The sequence below is a fragment of the Pipistrellus hanaki genome (genome assembly GCF_964339955.1).
Source record: "Pipistrellus hanaki genome assembly, chromosome: 2".
In the NCBI taxonomy this organism is placed as follows: domain Eukaryota; kingdom Metazoa; phylum Chordata; class Mammalia; order Chiroptera; family Vespertilionidae; genus Pipistrellus; species Pipistrellus hanaki.
In genome coordinates, this window is record NC_140504.1 from 168,931,238 (window position 1) to 168,953,224 (window position 21,987).

A 21,987-nucleotide genomic window follows, 5' to 3' on the forward strand; every position below is an offset into this window, starting at 1 on the left:
GCAGGCGCAGGCGCCCGTCACCCCTCCCCTCTGCCCCTCCTCAGGCTCCCGCCCCCTTAAACCCGGGGTCGCTGGGGTTCCCCGGCTCTGCAGTCTGACAGCACCCCGCTGCGCCGCCCCGCGTCTGTCCGCCGCCAGGACCGCGCCGTGGAGCCATGACGATCACCTCCCTGGGGCCCCGGCCCTTGCGCCGGGTGTTCGTGGTGGGCGTTGGGATGACCAAGGTAACGGGGCCGCCCCGCCCGGGAGGCGGGCTCCGCGCTCCGCTCGGTCCGGGTGCGGGCAGGGGAGCCCCAGGAGCCCCGGCCCGTGCTGGCGCGCGCGGGGCGCGGGCCCGTCCCCCACCCCGCCGCCTGGGACATCGGCCCTCGGGGCATCGGAGCGGCAGTTGGCGCGGGTTGTGATGTAGAGGGTCTGAGGGGTTGCAGTGTCTCCCGGTTCTTCATGCGCCAATTTCCTCTCCCTCCTTCTGTTTCGTCCCCGCGACGGAGTTTGTGAGGGACACAGCAAGAGGATCCCCAGCCCGTGTCTCCTTTGACTCTGAGCGGACCTTCCGACGAGGCAAGGTCCACCCCACTCCCGGCAGGGAAGCGGTGGAGAACGCCACCTGCTCAGCACTCCTAGGAACACAGTGGTCCCCCGTATCCACGGTTTCCGTTAGCTGCCGCCAGCCACTGGAAAAGCCCCCAAATAAACATTCCTAAGTTCTAAATTGCACTACCCACCTAGTCACTTAAGCAGCCATGCACTTAGCCATCTTGGTTGTGTGTGTGTGTGTGTGTGTGAGAGAGAGAGAGAGAGAGAGAGAGAAAACACATCTACATAACTTTTATTACAGAATATCGTTATAATTTTTATTTTATTCTTAGCCATTGTGCCTAATTTATAAACTAAACTTTATCGTGCATATGTATAGATAGGAAGTAAACAGTATGTTTAGGGCTAGGCACTCTTTGTGGTCTCAGAGACCCACAGAGGGTCTCAGAGCAGATCCTCCAAGGATAAGAGGGGACTGATGTTGGATTCCTTCTCAGGGACATTTAAAAAATATATTTTATTGATTTTGTACAAAGAGGAAGGGAGAGAGAGAGAGAGTTAGAAACATCGATGAGAGAGTCATCGACCAGTTGCCTCTTGCACACCCCCCACTGGGGATATGCCCGCAACCAAGGTACATGCCCTTGACCGGAATCGAACCCGGGTCCCTTCAGTCCCCAAACCGACGCTCAATCCACTGAGCCAAACCGGTTTCGGCCCTTCTCAGGGACATTTAAAAAAAATTAAATCTTGATTGTTGAAAGTATTAATATGCCCCCCCCCCCCGACCCCTTCTAGCTCATCCCCACCCCCAACCCCCCTACCCTAGGCTTTACCACCCTATTGTCTGAGTCTATGGGTTATGCATCTATGCATACAAGGTCTTTGGTTGATCACTTCCCACTCACCGCCCTCCGCAGCCTTCCCTCTAAGATTCCACAGTCTGTTCAATGCTTCTGTCTCTGCATCTATTTTGTTCCTTACCTTCCACATATGAAGGAGATCATGTGATATTCGACTTTCTCTGACTGGCTTATTTTGCTTAGCATAATACTCTTCACGTCCTGCCATGGTATGTCATAGGGAAAGAGATCCTCCTTTTTGTACTGCTGCCTAGTATTCCCTGGTATAAATGTACCACTTCTTTTTTTTTTTTGAAATATATTTTATTGATTTTACACAGAAAGGAATTGAGAGGGACAGAGAGTCAGAAACTTCGATGAGAGAGAAACATCGACCAACTGCCTCTTGCACACCCCCCACTGGGGATGTGCCCGCAACCAAGGTACATGCCCTTGATCAGAATCGAACCCGGAACCTTTCAGTCCGCAGGCCGACGCTCCATCCACTGAGCCAAACCGGTCCTGGCAAATGTACCACTTCTTTTTTTTTTTTTAATTTTTTTTATTGATTTTTTAATTTTATTGATTTTTGTACAGAGAGGAAGGGAGAGAGATAGAGAGATAGAAACATCAATGAGAGAGAGTCATCGATCAGCTGCCTCCTGCACAACCCCCACGCTGGGGATATGCCCGCAACCAAGGTACATGCCCCTGATCGGAATCGAATCCGGGACCCTTCAGTCCCCAAGCCGACGCTCTATCCATTGAGCTAAACCGGTTTTAGCCAAATGTACCACTTCTTAATCCACTCATCTGCTGATGGGCACTCGGGCTGTTTCCAGATCTTAGCTATTGTAAACTGTGCTGCTATGAACACACATTCTTTCTAATTGGTATTTCATGTTTCTTAGGATATACTTCTAGAAGTGGAATGACTGGGTCAAATGGCAGATTCACACTTAATTTTTTAAGGAAACTTCCTACTGTTTTTCCATAATGGCTGCACCACTCTGCATTCCCACCAGCAGTGTATTAGGGTTCTCAGGGACATTTTGAAGTACAGATGAGGAGAAAACGATGGTCAGTGTCTTGGTGAAGATATTTCCAACCTTGTTTCCTCAAGCGTTAACCATTTTAGAAATTTTGGTGCCTTTGGAGTTAGGACCATATAATTAACCACTTACTCTTTTTTTTTTTTAAATATACTTTTTTTATTGATTTTTTTATAGAGAGGAAGAGAGAGGGATAGAGTGTTAGAAACATAGATGAGAGAGAATCATCAATCAGCTGCCTCCTGCACACTCCCTAATGGGGATGTGCCCGAAACCAAGGTACATGCCCCTGACCGGAATTGCACCCGGGACCTTTCAGTCCGCAGGTTGACGCTCTATCCAGTGAGCCAAACCGGTTCCGGCACCACTTACTCTTTTTAATATTACTTTTATGTGTGATAATCTACTACCCATAGAGATACATCTTACATCACAGCTGAAATAAGTTTGCAAAATTTTGAGTGGTGCTTTGTACATAAAAATTCCTAATTTAGCCGAAACCGGTTTGGCTCAGTGGTAGAGCATCGGCCTGCAGACTGAAGGGTCCCAGGTTCGATTCCGGTTAGGGGCATGTACTTTGGTTGTGGGCGCATCCCCTGTAGGGGGTGTGCAAGAGGCAGCTGGTCGATGTTTCTCTCTCATTGACGTTTCTAGCTCTCTATCTTGCTCCCTTCCTCTCTGGAGGGGGTGCCAGTAAGGGGTGACCAGGACGGTGGGGGGGCAGTTAGGAGTGACCAGGCCATCAGGGAGGGGGCAGTTGGGGGCAACCAGGCCAGTAGTGGGGGGCAGTTAGGGGCGATCAGGCCAGCATGCAGAGGCAGTGAGGGGCAATCAGGCTGGTAGGGAGGGGCAGTTAGGGGCAACCAGGCAGGCAGGCAGGTGAGTGGTTAGGAGCCAGCAGCCCTGTATTGTGAAAGGGATGTCTGGTTTAGGCCCAGTAAACCGGCAGTCGGACATCTCCCAAGGGTCCCTGATTGGAGAGGGTGCAGGCTGGGCTGAGGGGACCCCTTTCCATGCATGAATTTCGTGTACTGGGCCTCTAGTAATTAATAAATAATAATACTAGTAATTAATAAATAATACAAGAATAAATAATTTCACATACTCATAGTTGAAAACCCACTTTTGCCACATCCTATATTTAATGAACTTATACAATTCAACATCCAAAAACCCACAACCCAATTAAAAAACAGACAGAGAACATGAATAGACATTTCTTCAAAGAGGATATACAGATGGCCAACACACTCATGAAAAGATGCTTGACATCACCAGTCATTGGGAAATGCAAATCAAAAGCACAATGAAATATCACCTCACACTTGTCAGATGGGCTATTATAAAAAAGACAACAAATGGCAATTGTTGGCGAGGATGTGGAGACAGGGAACCCTCGTGCACTGTTGGTGGGATTGTGAGTTGGTGCACCACTATGGAAAACATCATGGGGCTTCCCAAAAAATTAAAAATGGAGCGGTGATTCCACTTCTGGGTATTTATCTAAATATTGAATTATAAACAATAATTCAAAAAGATATATACACCCCTATGTTCATTGGAGCATTGTTTGCAGTAGCCAAGAAATAACAAGCTAGGTGTCCATCCATAGTTGAGTGGATAAAGAAGATGTCGTAAACACATACAATGAAATATTACTCAGTTATAAAAAATCTTGTCATTTGTGATAACATGGATGGGTTTAGAGGGTATTGTGCTAAGTGAAATAGGTTGGACAGAAAGACAGTATCATATGATTTCACTTACATGTAGAATCTAAAAAAAGAAACAAACAAACAAAATCAAACAGAGACTCATAGATGCAGAGAACAAACTGACGGTTATCAGAGGGGAGGTAGGCAGGGGAGTGGGTGGAAAAAGGCCTGTATCTCCCTTGACAAAAGTCAGTCTTTACCTTAATTGAGCCAGCCTGTCTATTGACTCATTTTTGTTTAGGAATTTTTTTTTTTTTTATATTTTTATTGGTTTTGTACAGAGAAGAAGGGAGAGAGATAGAGAGCTAGAAACATCGATGAGAGAGAGTCATTGATCAGCTGCCTCTTGCACACCCCCTACTGGGGATATGCCCGCAACCAAGGTACATGCCTTTGACCGGAATCGAACCCGGGTCCCTTCAGTCCCCAAGCCAACGCTCTATCCATTGAGCCAAACCGGTCTCGGCTTGTTTAGGAATTTTTATGTTCAGACCATCCGCTGTGGTTACTTTAGGTCTCAGAAATTCCCCCTCTGCCATCATCCAGTCACTGACTCCTCTCCTCCAAAGGCTCGCCATAGATTAGTTATGACTTTTTTGTTCAGCATTAGTTTGTGAGTTCATCCATAATTTTATGCGTATAGATTGTTTATTCTCATTGATGTAATGTCCAAAATGTGACCATATCACAGTTTATCCAAGCTACTGTTAATTGACATTTGGTAGTTCCCACCTAAACATGCTTTAAATTTTGAAGCAGTAATATTGTATGTGTTTATTTGCCAGACTAATTTTTTAAAGATATGTTTTATTGATTTTTTTTTATAGAGAGGAAGGGAGAGGGATAGAGAATTAGAAACATCGATCAATTGCCTCCTGTACCCCCCCTCCCCCCCTGGGAATGTGCCTGCAACCAAGGTACATGCCTTGACCAGAATCGAACTCGGGCCCTTTTGGTTCGCAGGCCGTCGCTCTGTCCACTGAGCCAAACCGGTTTTGGCCAGAGTAATTTTTTAAAAAATTTCCTTGATTTCAGTAAGAAATGGAAATGTGATGTTATTTTACTACATGGCTGGCAATTTAGTGTTTAATGGCTATTACTTGTTAGAGCCTAGCAAAGTACTCTTTACATACGTGCTATCTGTAAATGCTCTGATTGTGACTAGTCAACTGAAGACTATGTAGAAGGAGAATGGATAATTTTTGGATGCTGAATTAGGGAATTATGAAGGATTCCCAAATTCAGGGGTTATGAAGAATTGGGATGGGTCAGAGACAGAAATAAATGTTAAATATTTTGGTTTGGAGCAGTTTGACAGCTGCATTTTGGCACCACAATGAAGTGTGGCAGTTAAGTTAAATATCTGTACAGTGTTTCACATTGGATTTTGTGACCCTTTGGGGGTAATGAAATCAATTTAGAAAGTTTCCTCTAGCATTTAAAAAATTAAAAATAGAAAATATTGTACCAATATCACAAAGATAAGTATTTCATAAAAGTTTTGCTTTAATTACATATAAATATACAGTTGGTCCTCTATATATGTTGGTTTTACAGATAAAGGATATTCTCCTAAAAATGTCGTTGTAGTTGATGTGCACTATGTATTTAGGCCTATAATGGTTGCAGAGGATGTATCTGTACTGGGCATGTACAGACTTTTTTCTTGCCATTTTCCCCTAAAGAATACAACAAACAACTATTTAGATAGCATTATATTGTACCAGAGGCCCTGTGCACGAATTCATGCACGGGCGGGTCCCTCAGCCTGGCTGGAGATCAGGCCAGTCACAGCTGTCTTGCCCAGTCCTAATCAGGGCCAGCCAGGCCAGGCGGTGAGGGATGTGGGAAGTTGGCCGGCTGCAGGGAGAGACCGAGGGAGGTTGGCTGTGGGAGTGCACTGACCACAAGGTGTGTCATAGCGACCAGTAGTTCGGCCGTTAGGCTGCTTAGGCTTTTATATATATAGATTAGGTATTATAATCTAGAAATGATTTAAAGTGCACAGGAGGATATATGTAAGTTATATGCAAATACAACACTATTTAATGTATGTGACTCAAGCATCTGTGGATTTTGGTATCTGTGTGTGTGTGTGTGTGTGTGTGTGTGTGTGTGTGATGTTCCAGAACCAATCCCTGTGGGTACCAAGGGCAGACTGTATGTGTATGCTGGGTTGTGTTATAATACGTATTTTATTGTGGTTTTCAGTCAGAAAGTTTTAAGTCATCTTTCTACCGAAACCGGTTTGGCTCAGTGGATAGAGCGTCGGCCTGCAGACTGAAGGGTCCCAGGTTCGATACCAATCAAGGACATGTACCTTGGTTGCGGGCACATCCCCAGTAGGAGGTGTGCAGGAGGCAGCTGATCAATGTTTCTCTCTCATTGATGTTTCTAACTCTCTATCCCTCTCTCTTTCTCTCTGCAAAAAAATCAATAAAAATATATTAAAAAAAATAAAAGTCATCTTTCTTTATCACAATGACTAATACCACTTCACTTTATCTAATCAGTCACAAGTTTGGTAGATTTTACTTTCTTTGTGCTTCTTAAGGCTCTCCACTTCTTTCCTCCTCTGTGCTGCTATGTTAGTCAACTCTCACTTGGTCTATTTCAGAATCATGCCATTTGGTCTCACTGCCTCCAGCTTTGCTCCCTTCATTATTTTCCACATTGCATGTAGAGTGATCTAAAATTCATCTTCTCATCTCAGTCTCTCTTCCTTTTTGAAAAAATAGGGCTTTATTTTTCAAAGCAGTTTTAGGTTCGCAGCAAAATTGAGCCAAAAGTACCCAGAGTTCCCATAGACTCTCTGCTCCACACGTGCACAGCTTAATCCACTATCAGTAATCTGCCCCAGAGCGGTACCTTTGTCACAACTGCTAAACCTCTGTTGACACATCATTATCGCTCAGTCTCTCAGTTTACATCCGGGTCACTCTTAGTGGGCAAATGAATGTGGGCAAATGAATGATGATATGTGTCCATTATAGTATCATACAGAATGGTTCACTGCCCTAAAAACCCTCTGTGCTCTGTCTGGTGATCCCTCCATCCCTTTTACCCCTGACAACCACTGATCTTTTTATTGTCTCCATAGTTTTGCCTTTTCCAGAATATCATATAATTGGCATTACACAGTATGTATGTAGACTTTTCAGATTAGCTTCTTTACTTAGCAATATTCATTTAAGTTCATGTCTTTTTGTGGATTGGTAGCTCATAGCATTTTAGCATGGAATAATATGCCATTGCCTGAATGTGCCAGTCTATTTATTCATTCACCCACTAAGTTGTTTGCTTCCAAGTTTTGGCAGTTATAAAGTTATTATAAACATCCATGTGCAGGTTTTTGATTGGACAGAAGGTTTCAAATCATTTGGGTAAATAACAAGGAGTGCAGTTGCTGGATTACGTAGTAAGAGAATGTTTACTTTTGTAAGAAACTGCCAAAATATTTTCCAAAGTGGCTGTGCCATTTTGCATTCCCTCCAGTAATGAGTGAGAGTTCTTGTTGCTCAACATTCATGTCAGCACTTTGTGTTGTAACTGTTTGGATTTTGGCCATTGTAATAGGAGTATAGTAATATCTCATTATTTTATTCCAGTCTCTTTTAAAAAAAATCTACTATAGCCTGGCTGGTATGGCTCAAAGGTTTTGTTGACCAATACACCAGGAGGTCACAGTTCAGTTCCTGGTCAGGGCATATGCTGGGTTGCAGGCTCCATCCCCAAGGTTGGACATGCAGGTGGGAGCCAATCAATAATTCTCTGTCATCATTGATATTTCTATTTATTTCTCCCTCTCTCTTGCTCTCTGAAATCAATAAAAAAATATTTTTTTAAAAAAGTAAAATAAGCTGAAACCAGTTTGGCTCAGTGGATAGAGCGTCAGCCTGTGGACTGAAAGGTCCCAGGTTTGATTCCGGTCAAGGGCATGTACCTTGGTTGCGGGCACATCCCCAATAGGGGGTATGCAAGAGGCAGCTGATAGATGTTTATCTTGCATCGATGTTTCTAACTCTCTATCCCTCTCTGTTCCTCTCTGTAAAAAATTAATAAAATATATATATTTTTTTAAATAAAGTAAAATAAAAAGCCTGTTGTCTTCAGGATAAAACCTTGCCTTCCCAGGTGCCTATAAGGTCCCTTGTGAGTTGACTCTACAGCCAGACTATTGAAGTTTCAGTTCCACTGCATATTAGTTGAGTGTCCTTAATGTTGCTTAATGTCTTTGTGCTCTAGTTTTATTTTATTTTATTCCTTTTTCTTTTCCTGTAATTAGTTTATATGGAATTTTATTCTAACATTTCTCTGATGCTCGTTTTTATGTGAAAATTATTTTTCTGAATTGTTGAAGGAGATAGAGTTCAGGATACTTTTTAACTTTGTAATACTCCTTATTTTATTAATTCTTTGAAGTGTTGCCTCTAGTTTTTTTTGTTTTGTTTTTTTTTTTAGTGGTAAAATGGTGATGATAATAATAGTATCTACTGTGAATATTTCTCTCTTTTCTGCATCCATCGTGGCTCGAGAGCAGGGGCTGCTGGGGATTGAGAAAATGAAAGAAAGAGACAGACACAGAGATGGAAAGAAAAAGCTGGGGCCGGGTGGGACCACTGTCCTCTGCTGGAGAGACAAGGACCCAGAGCTAATACAGCGTGTTTATTTTATGCAGCAAAACCCAGGAAGTTTTACTGAAGGTCAAGACAGGGAGATTATGGGCATTCTTGGGTGGGCCTGAGTCATCTTAGTTCCTGGTGCTTGGCTGGTTTTAAATAACAAAACCCACCCCCTGGCACCTGGGCTGAAGGTCAAGCTGACACACTCCTGCCTCTGGCAAAGCATGTTTCCAGGACATGGCTCTGCCAATGCCACTGGATTCAGCTGACAAAAATTAAAGAAATGCTCAAGTGCCTTCCCAGGCGCTCTCTACAATCTACCTCTTAGTGTTATTGTGAGGACCAAGTGAGTGAATAGATATAAAGTGCTTAGCACAATTCGTAACACAGTAAGTTCCCAGGAAATGTTAGTAGTTACCATTTGTTCCTAAGTTATTTTTCTATCCCTATCACTGCCCATCTTGCGCTTCAACCTCTGCAATATAAAAGTTTTTTGCAGTACTTGGATTGAGCCACATTCTCTCACGGCTAGGCCTTTGCTCTAGGACAGGGGTCTTCAAACTACGGCCCGCGGGCCACATGCGGCCCGCAGAGGAGTCTGATCCGGCCCGCCAGGTTTTTTGGGCAGTGAGCGCAGCCGAGGTGTTACAGTAGGAATTAGTAGTTCATATAGTCTGGCCCTCCAGCTCTCTGAGGGACCGTGATCTGGCCCCCACTTTAAAAAGTTTGAGGACCCCTGCTCTAGGATTTCCTTTTCTCTCACGGGGCCGTTACCCTTAAAGACTTCATAAAAATGTCAGTTCCTCTGGGAAGCCTTTCTAGTCCTCCCTCTGACTCTGGGTAGTTGTCTCTTCCAAATCATTCTGTACTTATGACACTGTAGTGTAATTTCCTATTTTTCATTAGGCTGGAATCTCCTTGAGAGTAAGGACTATATTATTTATTATCAGAATCAAGGAAATGCTAGGTGTTCATTCTGTTTTTATTTGAATAAATGCATTTCTGTGATGTTCTGTTGTGAAGAAATCTAAACTTGCTTCTGTTTGTTATCTCCCTCTGTATTTCTAGTTTACGAAGCCTGGACTTGAGAACTCAAGAGACTACCCTGACTTGGCAAAAGAAGCAGGTAATACAGAACATTTAGACCTTTGAGCATTGTAGCTTGTTGTGTGATCTGCCTTGATTGTGGAGGAGCCTTGCCACCATAAAAGCCTATACAGGCAGCTGCCTAGTGGCTTTCAGGAGGAGGAGGGGAAGAGCCTCGGCATTCCTAGCTGGTAGCCAGAGCAGACAGTGGCAGTGATGTCCGTGCTACCCAGCTGTTGGTTGGGACAGCGAAGGGCTCTGTGGGAGAGAAAAGTAGAGAAATTAAAAGGGATAACTTGATTCTAGGAGATATGACAAAATTAGCATCTTCCTTTTCTAGAAAAGGGATAATCACATTCAAAACGTATTAAATACCTGTATGGTGGCTTTCCTCTCTTTGCTTGACTGAGCCAATGTAGAGAATTCTTTTTCTATCACTAGCCTATTGTGTGACTAAATGAGGTGATGCAATTTGTTGTTGTTTATTCTGGTGAGTATTAAGCAAAGAACTTGGATGCATCCTAGTGAGTGAGCTGGAACTCAGAGAGAGAAGGGTCCACAGTGTGTGGGTCTGTGTTCTCTAAGCCAGCAGTCGCCAACCCGTGGTCCGTGAGGTCCGAGAGGTTGGCAACTGCTGGTTTAAGGAAACCTTTGGAGCAGCAGCTGCCAACCAGTGGTCCCACTGGTGGTCCCTGAGGTGGGAAAGGTTGGTGACCGCTGCTCTAAGCTGTCTTCAGAGGCACGTGCTTGGGCTAGGCTGCTGCTAGCTGCACTATCGATCCTGCTAGCTTGTTGCAATGCAACCCCCCAAAAATGACTGCGGCCCTGACTGGTTTGGCTCAGTGGATAGAGCATCGGCCTGCAGAATGAAGGGTCCCAGGTTCAATTCTGGTCAAGGGCATGTACCTTGGTTGTGAGCACATCCCCAGTAGGGGGTGTGCAAGAGGCAGCTGATCGATGTTTCTAACTCTCTCCCTTGCTCTCTGTAAAAAAATCAATAAAATATATTATTAAAAAGAAGAATTACTACCGTTATTAATTAGATACTCCACTAGTGCCTACAGTCCATATATTGGGATTTTGTTTCAGCTCTATCATTTAACTCAGTATTTAGATATTACTATATATGAAATCAGAGCATCTCTGCTCCTCAAAAGGAAGGTTCATGAGGATTAATTAATTGATGTTGATTCTCTGGGTGGACATTATTCATTTAATATTTATCTTTTATATTGCTAAACATTCTCTTTATTTTGTTTTAATTTTTAAATTGATTTTAGAGAGAGGAAAGGAGAGAGAAAAACCCATAACCTGGGTATGTGCCCTGACCAGGTATTGAACCACCACCTCTTGGAGTACAAGACGATGCTCCAACCAACCTAACTGCACTGGCCAGGGTAATGTTATTAAATATTCTCTTTCTCTCACTTTTGTTTTTTTGTTTTTTAATCCTCACCTGAGGATATTTTCCCCATTTTTTTCAGAGAGAGTGGAAAGGACAGAGGGAGGGGGAGAAAAACAAAGGGGAGAGAGAAATATCTATGTGAGAGAGATGTCATTTGGTTGCCTTCTGTACATGCCCCTGACCAGGGCTGGGGATTGAATCTGAAACCCAAGAACGTACCTTTGACTGGGAATCAAACCCATGACCTTTTGGTACAAAAGCCAATGCTCTATCCACTGAGCAATACCAGCTATAGCTATTTTCTTAACATATGTCTCCAAATAGCTTCTGTCTTTCTCTGAAGTGGGAAATGCTTTAAACAGTTCTTTGTATATATTTTGTTCCATTTCTTTTAGTTAGTTAAAATTTTGTGGTTATTTTAGTAATATATGAATATAACATTTTGATTATAAAATGGTAATGTTGAGGTGAAGTTATGGAGTTTGAAACTAACTGTAGAGATTAACTGACTGTGCTTAAAATTCTCTTCTTTTGTAAGCATAATCAGGAAAAGAAAACTTCATTTAATAAAGAAACTTTGCCCTGGTCAGTTTGGCTCAGTTCATTGGAGCATTTTCCCGTGCACTCTAAGGTTGTGGGTTCGATTTCTGGTCAGGGCACATAGCTAGATTGAGGGTTTGATGCCCGGAGGCAACCCATCAATGTATTTATCTCACTTCAATATTTTTTTAAAAAATATATTTTTATTGATTTTGTACAGAGAGAATGGGAGAGAGATAGAAAGCTAGAAACATCGATGAGAGAGAGTCATCGATCAGCTGCCTCTTGCACACCCCCCACTGGGGATATACCTGCAACCAAGGTACATGCCCTTGACCGGAATCGAACCCGGGTCCCTTCAGTCCCCAAGCCGACGCTCTATCCATTGAGCCAAAACGGTCTCGGCTCACTTCAATATTTTTTTCTCTCTCTCTTTTCCTCCCTCTCTAAAACCAATAAGAAAAAGAAAAGGAACTTTTATGTAGAATAAACTTAAAAAAGCATATGTTTTTATTGATTTTAGAGAGCGAGGAATGGAGAAGGAGAAGGAGAGAGAAACATCATTGGGTTGACTCTTACACTGTATGCACCCTGACTGGGGATCAAACCCACAACCTGGGTATGTGTCCTGACCAGGAATTGAACCAGTGACCTTTTGATGCATGGGATGACACTCAACCAACTGACCCACACCTGCCAGGGCTAGAATAAACTTTAAAACCTAGCTTTGTTCATAGCTCTAGCCAGTTTGGCTCAGTGGATAGAACGTGAATTCTGGTCAAGGGCACGTACTTGGGTTGTAGGTTTGATCTCCAGCTCCAGTTGGGTCATGTGGGGAAGGTAACTAATTGATGTTTCTCTCACATTGATGTTTCTCTCTGTCTCTCCTCTTCCCTTCCACTCTAAAAAAAAAAAAATAAAAAAAAAAAATAAGTAAGTAAATAAATAAATACCCCTTGGTTCTAAGTTTGTAGGGAAATGAGAAGTATAAATATGACTCTACTCACAATTCTGAAATAGTCTTAGGTGAGATGTATGTATCTTCAGACCACAACAATCACATTTAGTTTACCTTGGGGTAAAAACCCATAACATTCTTTTTAAAAAATACATATTCTTACTGATTTCAGAGAGAAAGGAAGAGTAAGAGAGAGATAGAAACATCAATGATGAGAACCACTGATCCCTCCTGCATGCTCCCTACTAGGATCATATGCTACATAGTTTTATATTCTGAATCTTTAAACTTATTTTATCATGAGCATTTCTCTTGTTACTTAAAGTTGTTTGAAACATTAATTTTTTCATATATCATTATATATTTATGCTATGATTTTTGTTGGACATTTAGGGTTTGTAACTTTTTAATATTTTAGAATTATAGTGAACTGCTATATAAATTCAGTATTTATTCTTGCTAAATAAATATTTGGTCTCCCCTGGCCATTTTGGCTCAGTGGTTGAGCGTTGACCAGGAGGTCAAGGTTCGATTCCAATTACTGGTCAGGGCACATGCATGGGTTATGGACTTCATCCCCAGGGGGTGTGTGTCCAGGAGGCAGCTGATCAATAATTCTCTTTTATGATTGATGTTTTTATCTCTTTCTCCTGCTCCCTGTCTTTCTGAAATCAATAAATTTATTAAAAAAATTTTTGTATCATCTCTAGGTACTTTTGAGGACAGAGCTTGGAAGTAGACTAATTGGAACAGTAATTATGAACATTTTAAGACTCTTTTTTTTTTTAAAATATATATTTTATTGATTTTGTACAGAGAGGAAGGGAGAGAGATAGAGAGTTAGAAACATTGATGAGAGAGAGTCATCGATCAGCTGCCTCTTGCACACCCCCTTCTGGGGATATGCCCGCAACCAAGGTACGTGTCCTTGACCGGAATCGAACCCGGGACCCTTCAGTCTCCAAGCCGATGCTCTATCCATTGAGCCAAACCGGTTTTGGCCATTTTAAGACTCTTGCCAAATTATTTTTCAGACTGTTTACATTATTAGTCTCAGTATTATAACTAAAAATTAATTTTTTTGCTCATATGTTAAGCAGAAAAATATAACTGGTCAAAGGTAATCCCATAACCAATTATGTGTCTCTTAGTTTTGTTTTTGTTTTTTAATTTTTTGTTGATTATGGTGTTACATATGTGTCCTTACCTCCCCCATTATCCCTCTTCCCCCATCCCCTCATGCCCTCATATGTGTCTCTTAGTCTAGAAAAATTCAAAGTAATACATTCATGTGGTTATACACACACACACACACACACACACACACACACAAACAAAAAAAAAAAATGGCTTATGATTCCCAGGCCTGCTCCTCAGGAGACAATTTCTTTTAACTGTTTTGGCTTTAGTTGTCCTGGTGGTTATCTCTATATCTCTAAATGTCTATTCTATCACACTTAGTTCAGTTTTTCGCTTATCAATATGTTTGCTTCTCACTGAGATAGATGAGGATTTAACTCACACTCTTCAACCTCCACTCTCCTCCCAAGTTTTACTTTTTTTTATTGTTTAAAATATTACAAATAGTAGTACATATATCTCCTCCCCCCCACCCCGTTGACCTTCCCCCATCCTCCTTTACCCCCTGTCACATGCACTCATCCCCTCCCTCCCCCCCCAGTGTCTTGTGTCCATTGGTTGTGCTTATATGCATCCATACAAGTCTTTCGGTTGCTCTCTTTCCCCCCTCTCCAACACTCTCCAGCCTTCCCGCTCTCTCCAGTTTACTTTTATGTATTTTTTTAGTTCCTCCATTGATCATGTCTATAACTTTAAATAACATCCTTAATGCTCCATTTCTTGATCCTGACATTGTAAGATGAGCACCTGAGTGTTTCCATCCATCTTTATCCTCCATATGGACATTCTATCCAATTTTGCCCACTACATGTGCAGTGGAGCCACAGATATGAATAAGACAAGTGCCTTGCCATTAAGGAGATTTAATATGCTTGCCATTAAGGGGATTTAATATATTTATAGTTAGGTATATAGTTAGGACAGAAAATGTTAAATAACAAATAGTAGATGTGAGCCCAGTCAATGTGGCTTGCTGGTTAAGTGCCAACCTATGAACCAGAAGGTCACGGTTCAAATCCTCTGATTTACCGTTTAGTCCAGTGGGGGTTGTGCAGAACTCTCTCTCACAATGACTCTCTCTCCCTCTTATTTCCTCTTCAATGACTCTCTCTCCCTCTTATTTCCTCTCTGAAATCAATAAAAATATTTTTTAAAGAGAAGGTGTGAAAAAGTGATGCAGTAACTTAGAGGAAGAAATGATTACTTCTGAAAGAAGAGATCTGAAAAGATTTGGTGAAGGATTTGTCATTTGAATTTAAAATAGGCTATATGGAGATAAATTTATTACTCTGAGAAAAACCTAAACTTAATTTTTACTCACCTAAAGCAAATACTTAAAGCGCTGTTTGATGAAACCCTCTGTTTTTATAGGTCAGAAGGCTTTAGCTGATGCACAGATTCCTTACTCAGCGGTGGAACAGGCATGTATTGGCTACGTTTATGGTATGTGGTAAACTACATATTATAAAAATTATTCACCTAAATCTAGCAGCAACCACATAAATAATGTAAGGATATTTATGAATTTTAACTTTCAAAACTCAGAATTCAGAGTTTTACCTATCATTCCTAGATTTCTCTTATGTGTCAGCTTAATTTAACATATATTTTGTACCATTATTATATTGTCAAAATCGATAAATGAAAAGAAATTTATCTTTTAAAATGAAAAAATTATCTATAGTTCTATCATATAAAGAAAATTATTGTTCAGAAGATAAATTTTTGTTCCTTATTGTCTTGAAATTTGCATTTATTGTCTTTTTATTTTATAAAAAATTTTCATTAAACCTTTTCTGATTAAAAAATGTACTGCCCTAGCTGGTTTGGCTCAATGGATAGAGCATTGGCCTGCAGATTTGAAGGGTCCCAGGTTTGATTCTGGTTAAGGGCATATGCCTGGGTTGCAGGTTCAATCCCCAGTAGGGGGCGTGCAGGAGGCAGCCGATCAGTGATTCTCATCATTGATGTTTCAATTTTTCTCTTCCTCTCCTTCCTCTCACTGAAATCAGTAAAAATATATTTAAAAAAGATAAAAAATGACATATACTAATTGTAGAGGGGGAAAAAAAGTGAAACAAAAGCACACAAAAAAAGTCAACTGTTGAAACGAGGTCAGAAACATGGCAGCCTGAAAGGTCCCTATAGTTTCTTCCCTTGAACAGTTATAATTCAACACACAAACACATCTGAGAAAGCCGTGCCTTGAAACATCAGAATGTGGGCCACTCAGAGTGAGCAGGGAAGGAGAGAAGGGGGAAGAGCAGAGTTGGGGCCAGAGATACAGTCTGAAGTTCACTGTGGGTCCTGGGAAAGAAGAGTCAGGTTGCATGTGCACAGTCTGCAGCCCTGAAGAGCAGAGCGGAGAACCAACATTCCTGCCTGAGTGGTCAGCATGTGCTGTGGTTGAACCTAGTGACTGGAGCAGGGACAGGACACAGAGGTGTGGCAGCTGTGATTTAGCAGATGTCATCATCAGGCAGAAAACAAAGCCGCTGAGCCTGGCTGCCTCCCCTTACGCTCCAGAGCTAGCAGTGGGCCACAGAAGAAGCTGTGGAAGTGAGTGTTGAACTGGAGAGGCAGACACATTCCTCCCTGAGCAGCTGGTTCCAGTGGTGGAGGGGTGGGGGTGAGGGGATGGGGGGATGGTGGTGATGGAGATAGAGTTATGGTAGCTGAGATCTGGCAGTCGCCATTGCTGGCAGGGAGAACAAAACCACAGATGCACAAGCTGGCCTTTGCCACTCCACCCCTTGTCCCTGTTGCAGTTGAGCTCAGCCAGGGTACCTGGGAGAGCTGGGCAGTACTGGCAGCATCTGGTTTCAGGGGGGAGTACTGGGATTTCATGGACTCAGAACTCCATTAGACATTACAATTTCCCACGGGGGTGGTGTTCTGAGACTGAGGTAACCTGGTTACAGAGAAGATGCCCACCTCTCCAGGGAATGAATATAGGGCATTTTCCACCAGGCCCACAGAGATCTGAGAAGCCAGAGAAGCCAGAGTAGTGCAAGAGAAAGTAAAAACCTGTGCTCCAGCGCCACCTACTGGAAAACAAAAGAAAGACATCTTAGCCTGCCTGGTAGAAATTGTTACTATTTTTAAAAAAGCAGATTTCATTACCATAAATGCCTAGGCAGAGGCATAATCCATCAAATACCAATGATAACCAAGGTAACAAGGCAGTTCAGAAAGCAAATGAAAAATCTCCAGAAAATAAACTTAAAGACATGGAAAACTCAGTTTAATGAACTCAGAAATAAAATCAATGAATAAATGGAGTACTTTACCAAAGAGCTTAAAACTTTTAAAAATAACCAAATAGAAATTTTGGAGCTGAAGAACTCAACCAAAGATATGAAAAATGAACTAGTGAGCTTAGGAAAGAGAGTTGACCAGATGAAAGAAAAAATTAATGGTATTGAAGATAAAAATCTAGAAATGATTCAGATCAAAGAAGATAGAAACTTGCGAGTAAAAATAAATGAAAGAACTCTCCTAGAACTATCTGACTTCATCAAGAAGAGCAATAATGTGTAGCCCAGTTGGTGTGGCTCTTCAGTCAAACATTGATCCTTGCATCCACAGGTTGCTGGTTTGATTCCCGGTTAAGGAACATGGCTGGGTTGCCTCTTGAACCCCAGTAGGGGGCATGCAGGGGAAACTCTTGGAAATTTCTCTCTCATCAATGTTTCTCTTTCTCCCTATTCCCTTTCTCTCTCTCCAAAATATCAATAAAAAACATTAAAAAAAAATAATAACTTGTATACTAGAAGAAAAGAGAAAAAAGGGAACAGAGTCTATTCAGATAGTTGAGAATTTCTCAAACTTATGGAAGAGTTGGATCCTTAAATCCAAAAACCAAAGAGAACACCTAATTATTTCAATCCAAAAAAGGCCTTATCCAAGGCACATTATATTAAAACTAGAGGCCCGGTGCATGAATTTGTGCATGGATGGGGTCCGGCCAGCCCGGCCCTGATTAGGGTGGATCAGGGCCAGGCCTGTTGGAAGGAGGAGACAGTGGGAGGTTGGCTGGCTGGCCTGCCTCCATCAGGACCCAATCAGGGCCAGGCTGGTTGGGGGGTAGGGGCCCCATATGGCTGGTGGGTCCCACCCCCGATTGGGGTGAGGGGGGCTGTGGGAGGGGCTGTAGGTGGTTGGCCAGCCAGCCCCAGCCCCCATTAGTGTGTGTGTGTGTGTGTGTGTGTGTGTAAAATCAAGGGCAGGGCTGGCTGGGGGGAGGGACTGAGGGAGGTTGGCCAACTGGCCCCACCCCCTGATCAGCCAGTTCATTGGCTGCAGTGGGTGTCATAGCTACTGGTCATTCAGGTCATTACGGTGTTCCGGTCACTGGCTTTTTATATATATAGATTCTCAAAACTTAATGATTAAGAAAGAATTATCAAGGCTACCAAGGAAAAGCAGACAGTAATCATGAAAAGAAATCTTATTAGAATACCGTCAGATTTTTCTGCAGAAATCCTATAAGCTAGAAGAGAATGGAACCAAATGTTCAAACTATTAGAAGAGAGAAATGATCAGCAGAGTTATCCTTTGGATATGAAGGAGAAATAAAGACTATTCCAGACATACAGAAGCTGAGGGAATACTGAAAGAGGTTATCTATGTGAAACGGACAAAAGGATACAAAACTATGAATAAGATAACAGATAAGAGCAGGAAATTGCAACCCTCATTCAATTGCTTGGCTATTACTTGGTTATTTCTCTACTTTCCTATCATTGTATTGTGTAAAGGAAGTGCACATACATTCTGTGAGTTTTTTTCTACATTCTATATTTTGATAATTGTTTATATTTGCAGAGTAGATGGCACTTAATGTTAAAACTGTTTCTGAGTAAGCTGTTAATAGTGTATTTATTGTTCTGTCCATGTAATATAGTAGGCAAAGAAATAATATGGAAAAATAATAATGTGGTATTATATTGTGTTACAACGCCACAATTCCCATGCTGCATATATTAAAATTGTAATTTCTTTTTCTATACAGGCGACTCTACCTCTGGGCAGAGGGCTATCTATCACAGTTTGGGGCTGACTGGAATTCCTATAATCAATGTTAACAATAACTGTTCTACTGGCTCTACTGCTTTGTTTATGGCCCGGCAGCTGATTCAGGGCGGTGAGTAGTGCTGGTTCGTTTATGCACTGAGATAGATGTGGGCTTATCGGTCCCCTGGCATCATGTCTTCATTCGGTCACCTGAGTGATGGCTTTATTACACACAATAAAGGGATATGTGATTTCACCCTGTTAAAGTATACAATTCAGTGTTTTTGAATATATTCACAGATTTATGCAACTATCCCCACTATCTAATTTTAGAACATTTTCATCCCACCAAAAAGAAACCCTGTACCCATTAGCAGTCACTCCCCAGTTCCCTCTCCCCCAGCTCCTTCCTACCACTAATCTACTTTCTGTCTCTGTGGATTTACCTAGTCTGAACATTATATAAATGGATTCATATGATATATGGCCTTTAAAAAAAAAAAAAATATATATATATATTTTATTGATTTTGTACAAAGAGGAAGGGAGAGAGAGAGAGAGCTAGAAACATCGATGAGAGAGAGTCATCGATCAGCTGCCTCTTGCACACCCCCTACTGGGGATATGCCTGTAACCAAGGTACATGCCCTTGACTGGAATCGAATCCGGGACCCTTCAGTCCCCAAGCCAACGCTCTATCCATTGAGCCAAACCAGTTTCAGCGATATATGGCCTTTGTGGCTTTCACTTAGCATTATGTTTTCATAGTTCATCCATGCTTTGGAATGTTACTTGTACTTCATTCCATTTTTTGTCCAAGTTAGATTCCATTGTATGATGTTCCATAATTTGTTTATCCATTTTATCAGCTGTTTTCACTTTTTGGCTATTATGAATAATGCTACAATAAACATTTGTGTACACTTTTTTTGTGTGACTTTCAGTTCTCTTGGGTATATATCATATTTTATATTTCCATATATTTTAGGGTCTTTTATTAGATCCTTTATTCTGTTCTGACTGATTGTTGATTATTGCTCCATACTCAGTATTTTAGTTTTTGGAGCTTTACAATGTCATACTGTTTGACAATGCTAGTATCTCCTGTCCCCTCTGCCTTGTTATTTTTCTTTCTTTTTTAAAGACAACTTTTGTCAATTCTGTCTTGTTTTGCTGTTCTGTTGAACTTTAACATCATTTTTTTTTAAGTGCCCTACCCTCCAAAAATTATTCTGTTGATATTTTGATCATGATTCCTTTTAAAATAAATGTATTAATGTAATGGTTTAACATTAAAAATTACTTATTCATATTCATTGTTCACTGAAACATATTTCACATTAATCAAGTCTTATTAACATTGAAGATCAAAGAAACAATGAAACACTTTCTTGATTTTTTTCCCTCTTACCTAGTAGCATTTAAGAATTTCCCCTAATTTTTCACTTATTAAAAAATTATAGGATTATAGTATATTTTTAAATTTTATATAAGTTGACATATTTTTAAAAATTGGAGTATTTAATGTATTTTGTTGAATGTCTAGAAATTAAAAATTTCAAAATAATTTTCTTTCCAGGTGTGGCAGATTGTGTCTTGGCTCTTGGCTTTGAGAAGATGGAGAAGGGGTCTCTTTCAATAGGGGTAGGTCTCATTTACTATTATTTTGGAGTTGTTATGACACTATAAGAAAAGCTTTGCTCATCATACTGCCATAAATAGCTCCTGTAAATAAGCAACATCCTATATTAAAGGCCTATATGGTAAGTGTCCAGTCATAAGGTTGTCCCTTCAACCAATCAAAGTGTAATATGTTAATAACATACTAAGGTTACTCAGCCGCTTGCTATGATGTGCACTGACCACCAGGGGACACACGCTCCAACTGGTAGATTAGCTTGCTGCTGGGATCTGGCAGATCAGGACTGAGCGAGATGGGTCATACATGCCCTGGTGCCCTCCCATGGTCCCTGACAGCAGCTGTCAGCCCTGATTGCCCCCAGGAGCAGGAGGAGGTGGAGAAGCCCTGAGGGGCAATTGGGGCTGGCTGCCAGCAGCTGGTGTGAGAGGCGGCTCTGGCGCCGCCAGTGGATGCCGGGTGGACCACGGCATGCAGGTGCAAAGAATTTTCAGTAACCACAGAGGCTCGCCCCAATGACAGTGACCGGTGCCGTGGCTGTGTCTGGCTGCCCCGCTCACCTTCTCCACCATCCCATTGTAGCCAATGCCCACCATGTTCCACACTCTGCTGCCTGCTGCTGAAACCCGCCATGTTCTGTGCGTGCCCCCTATTGGTCAGCACATGTCAGTGACCAGTTGTTTGGTTGTTCTGCCGTTTGGTCTATTTGCATATTAGGGTTTTATATATATATATATAAATATATATATATATATATATATATATATATATATATATATATATATATATATATTTATATATATATATATATAGACTAGTAGTCCTGTGCACGAATCCGTGTGCCAGTAGCTCACCAGTAGCTTGCTGCAGCCCTCCAGTAGTTGTCTGCCTGCTGTCCCACCCTCCTGTAGCTCCCTCTGCCCCCTTCCATGTCTCCCTCATAGCTTGCTGCCCTGCCTCCTCCTGTAGCTTGCTGCTGCTGGCTTGTAGCTCCCTGCCCCACCCTCCTGCTGATCTGTGATGTGGTCATTATGTATGGTTGGTTGTTAGGCTTCATGGAGTAACAACCATTTGCATATTATATATTTATTATATAGGATTATTTACTTTTGTTCTCATCACCTTTCAACCCCTCTCCCTCTCAAATGTAAATGCCAGATGAGCAGGGACTTTATGTTTTTTTTCACCTTTAGTGGCTCATATGGGGTTCTTTTTAAAATTTTTTTTATTGATTTTAGAGAGGAAGGGGGAGGGAGGGAGGGAGGGAAGGAGGGAGGGAGGGAGGGAGAGAGAGAGAGAGAGAGAGAGAGAGAGAGAGAGAGAGAGAGAGAAAGAGAGAGAGAGAGAGAGAGAAACATCAGTGATGAAAGAGAGTAATTGATTGGTTGCCTCCTGCACATCCTATACTGCAGATTGAGCCGCAACCCATTGATTT

General features: G+C 41.8%; 1 protein-coding gene across 1 annotated transcript in view; it reads left to right on the top strand.

Annotated features, from left to right (window-relative positions):
- The window catches only part of SCP2 (sterol carrier protein 2), a 93,576-nt gene continuing 71,589 nt past the window's right edge, over nt 1–21,987 (top strand). The window contains exons 1-5 of the mRNA XM_084872914.1: nt 1–224; nt 9,837–9,894; nt 15,269–15,340; nt 18,912–19,043; nt 20,493–20,557. Of these exons, the coding sequence (XP_084729040.1) occupies nt 156–224; nt 9,837–9,894; nt 15,269–15,340; nt 18,912–19,043; nt 20,493–20,557 (396 nt within the window). The 5' untranslated portion in view covers nt 1–155. The remainder of the gene's footprint in view (nt 225–9,836; nt 9,895–15,268; nt 15,341–18,911; nt 19,044–20,492; nt 20,558–21,987) is intronic.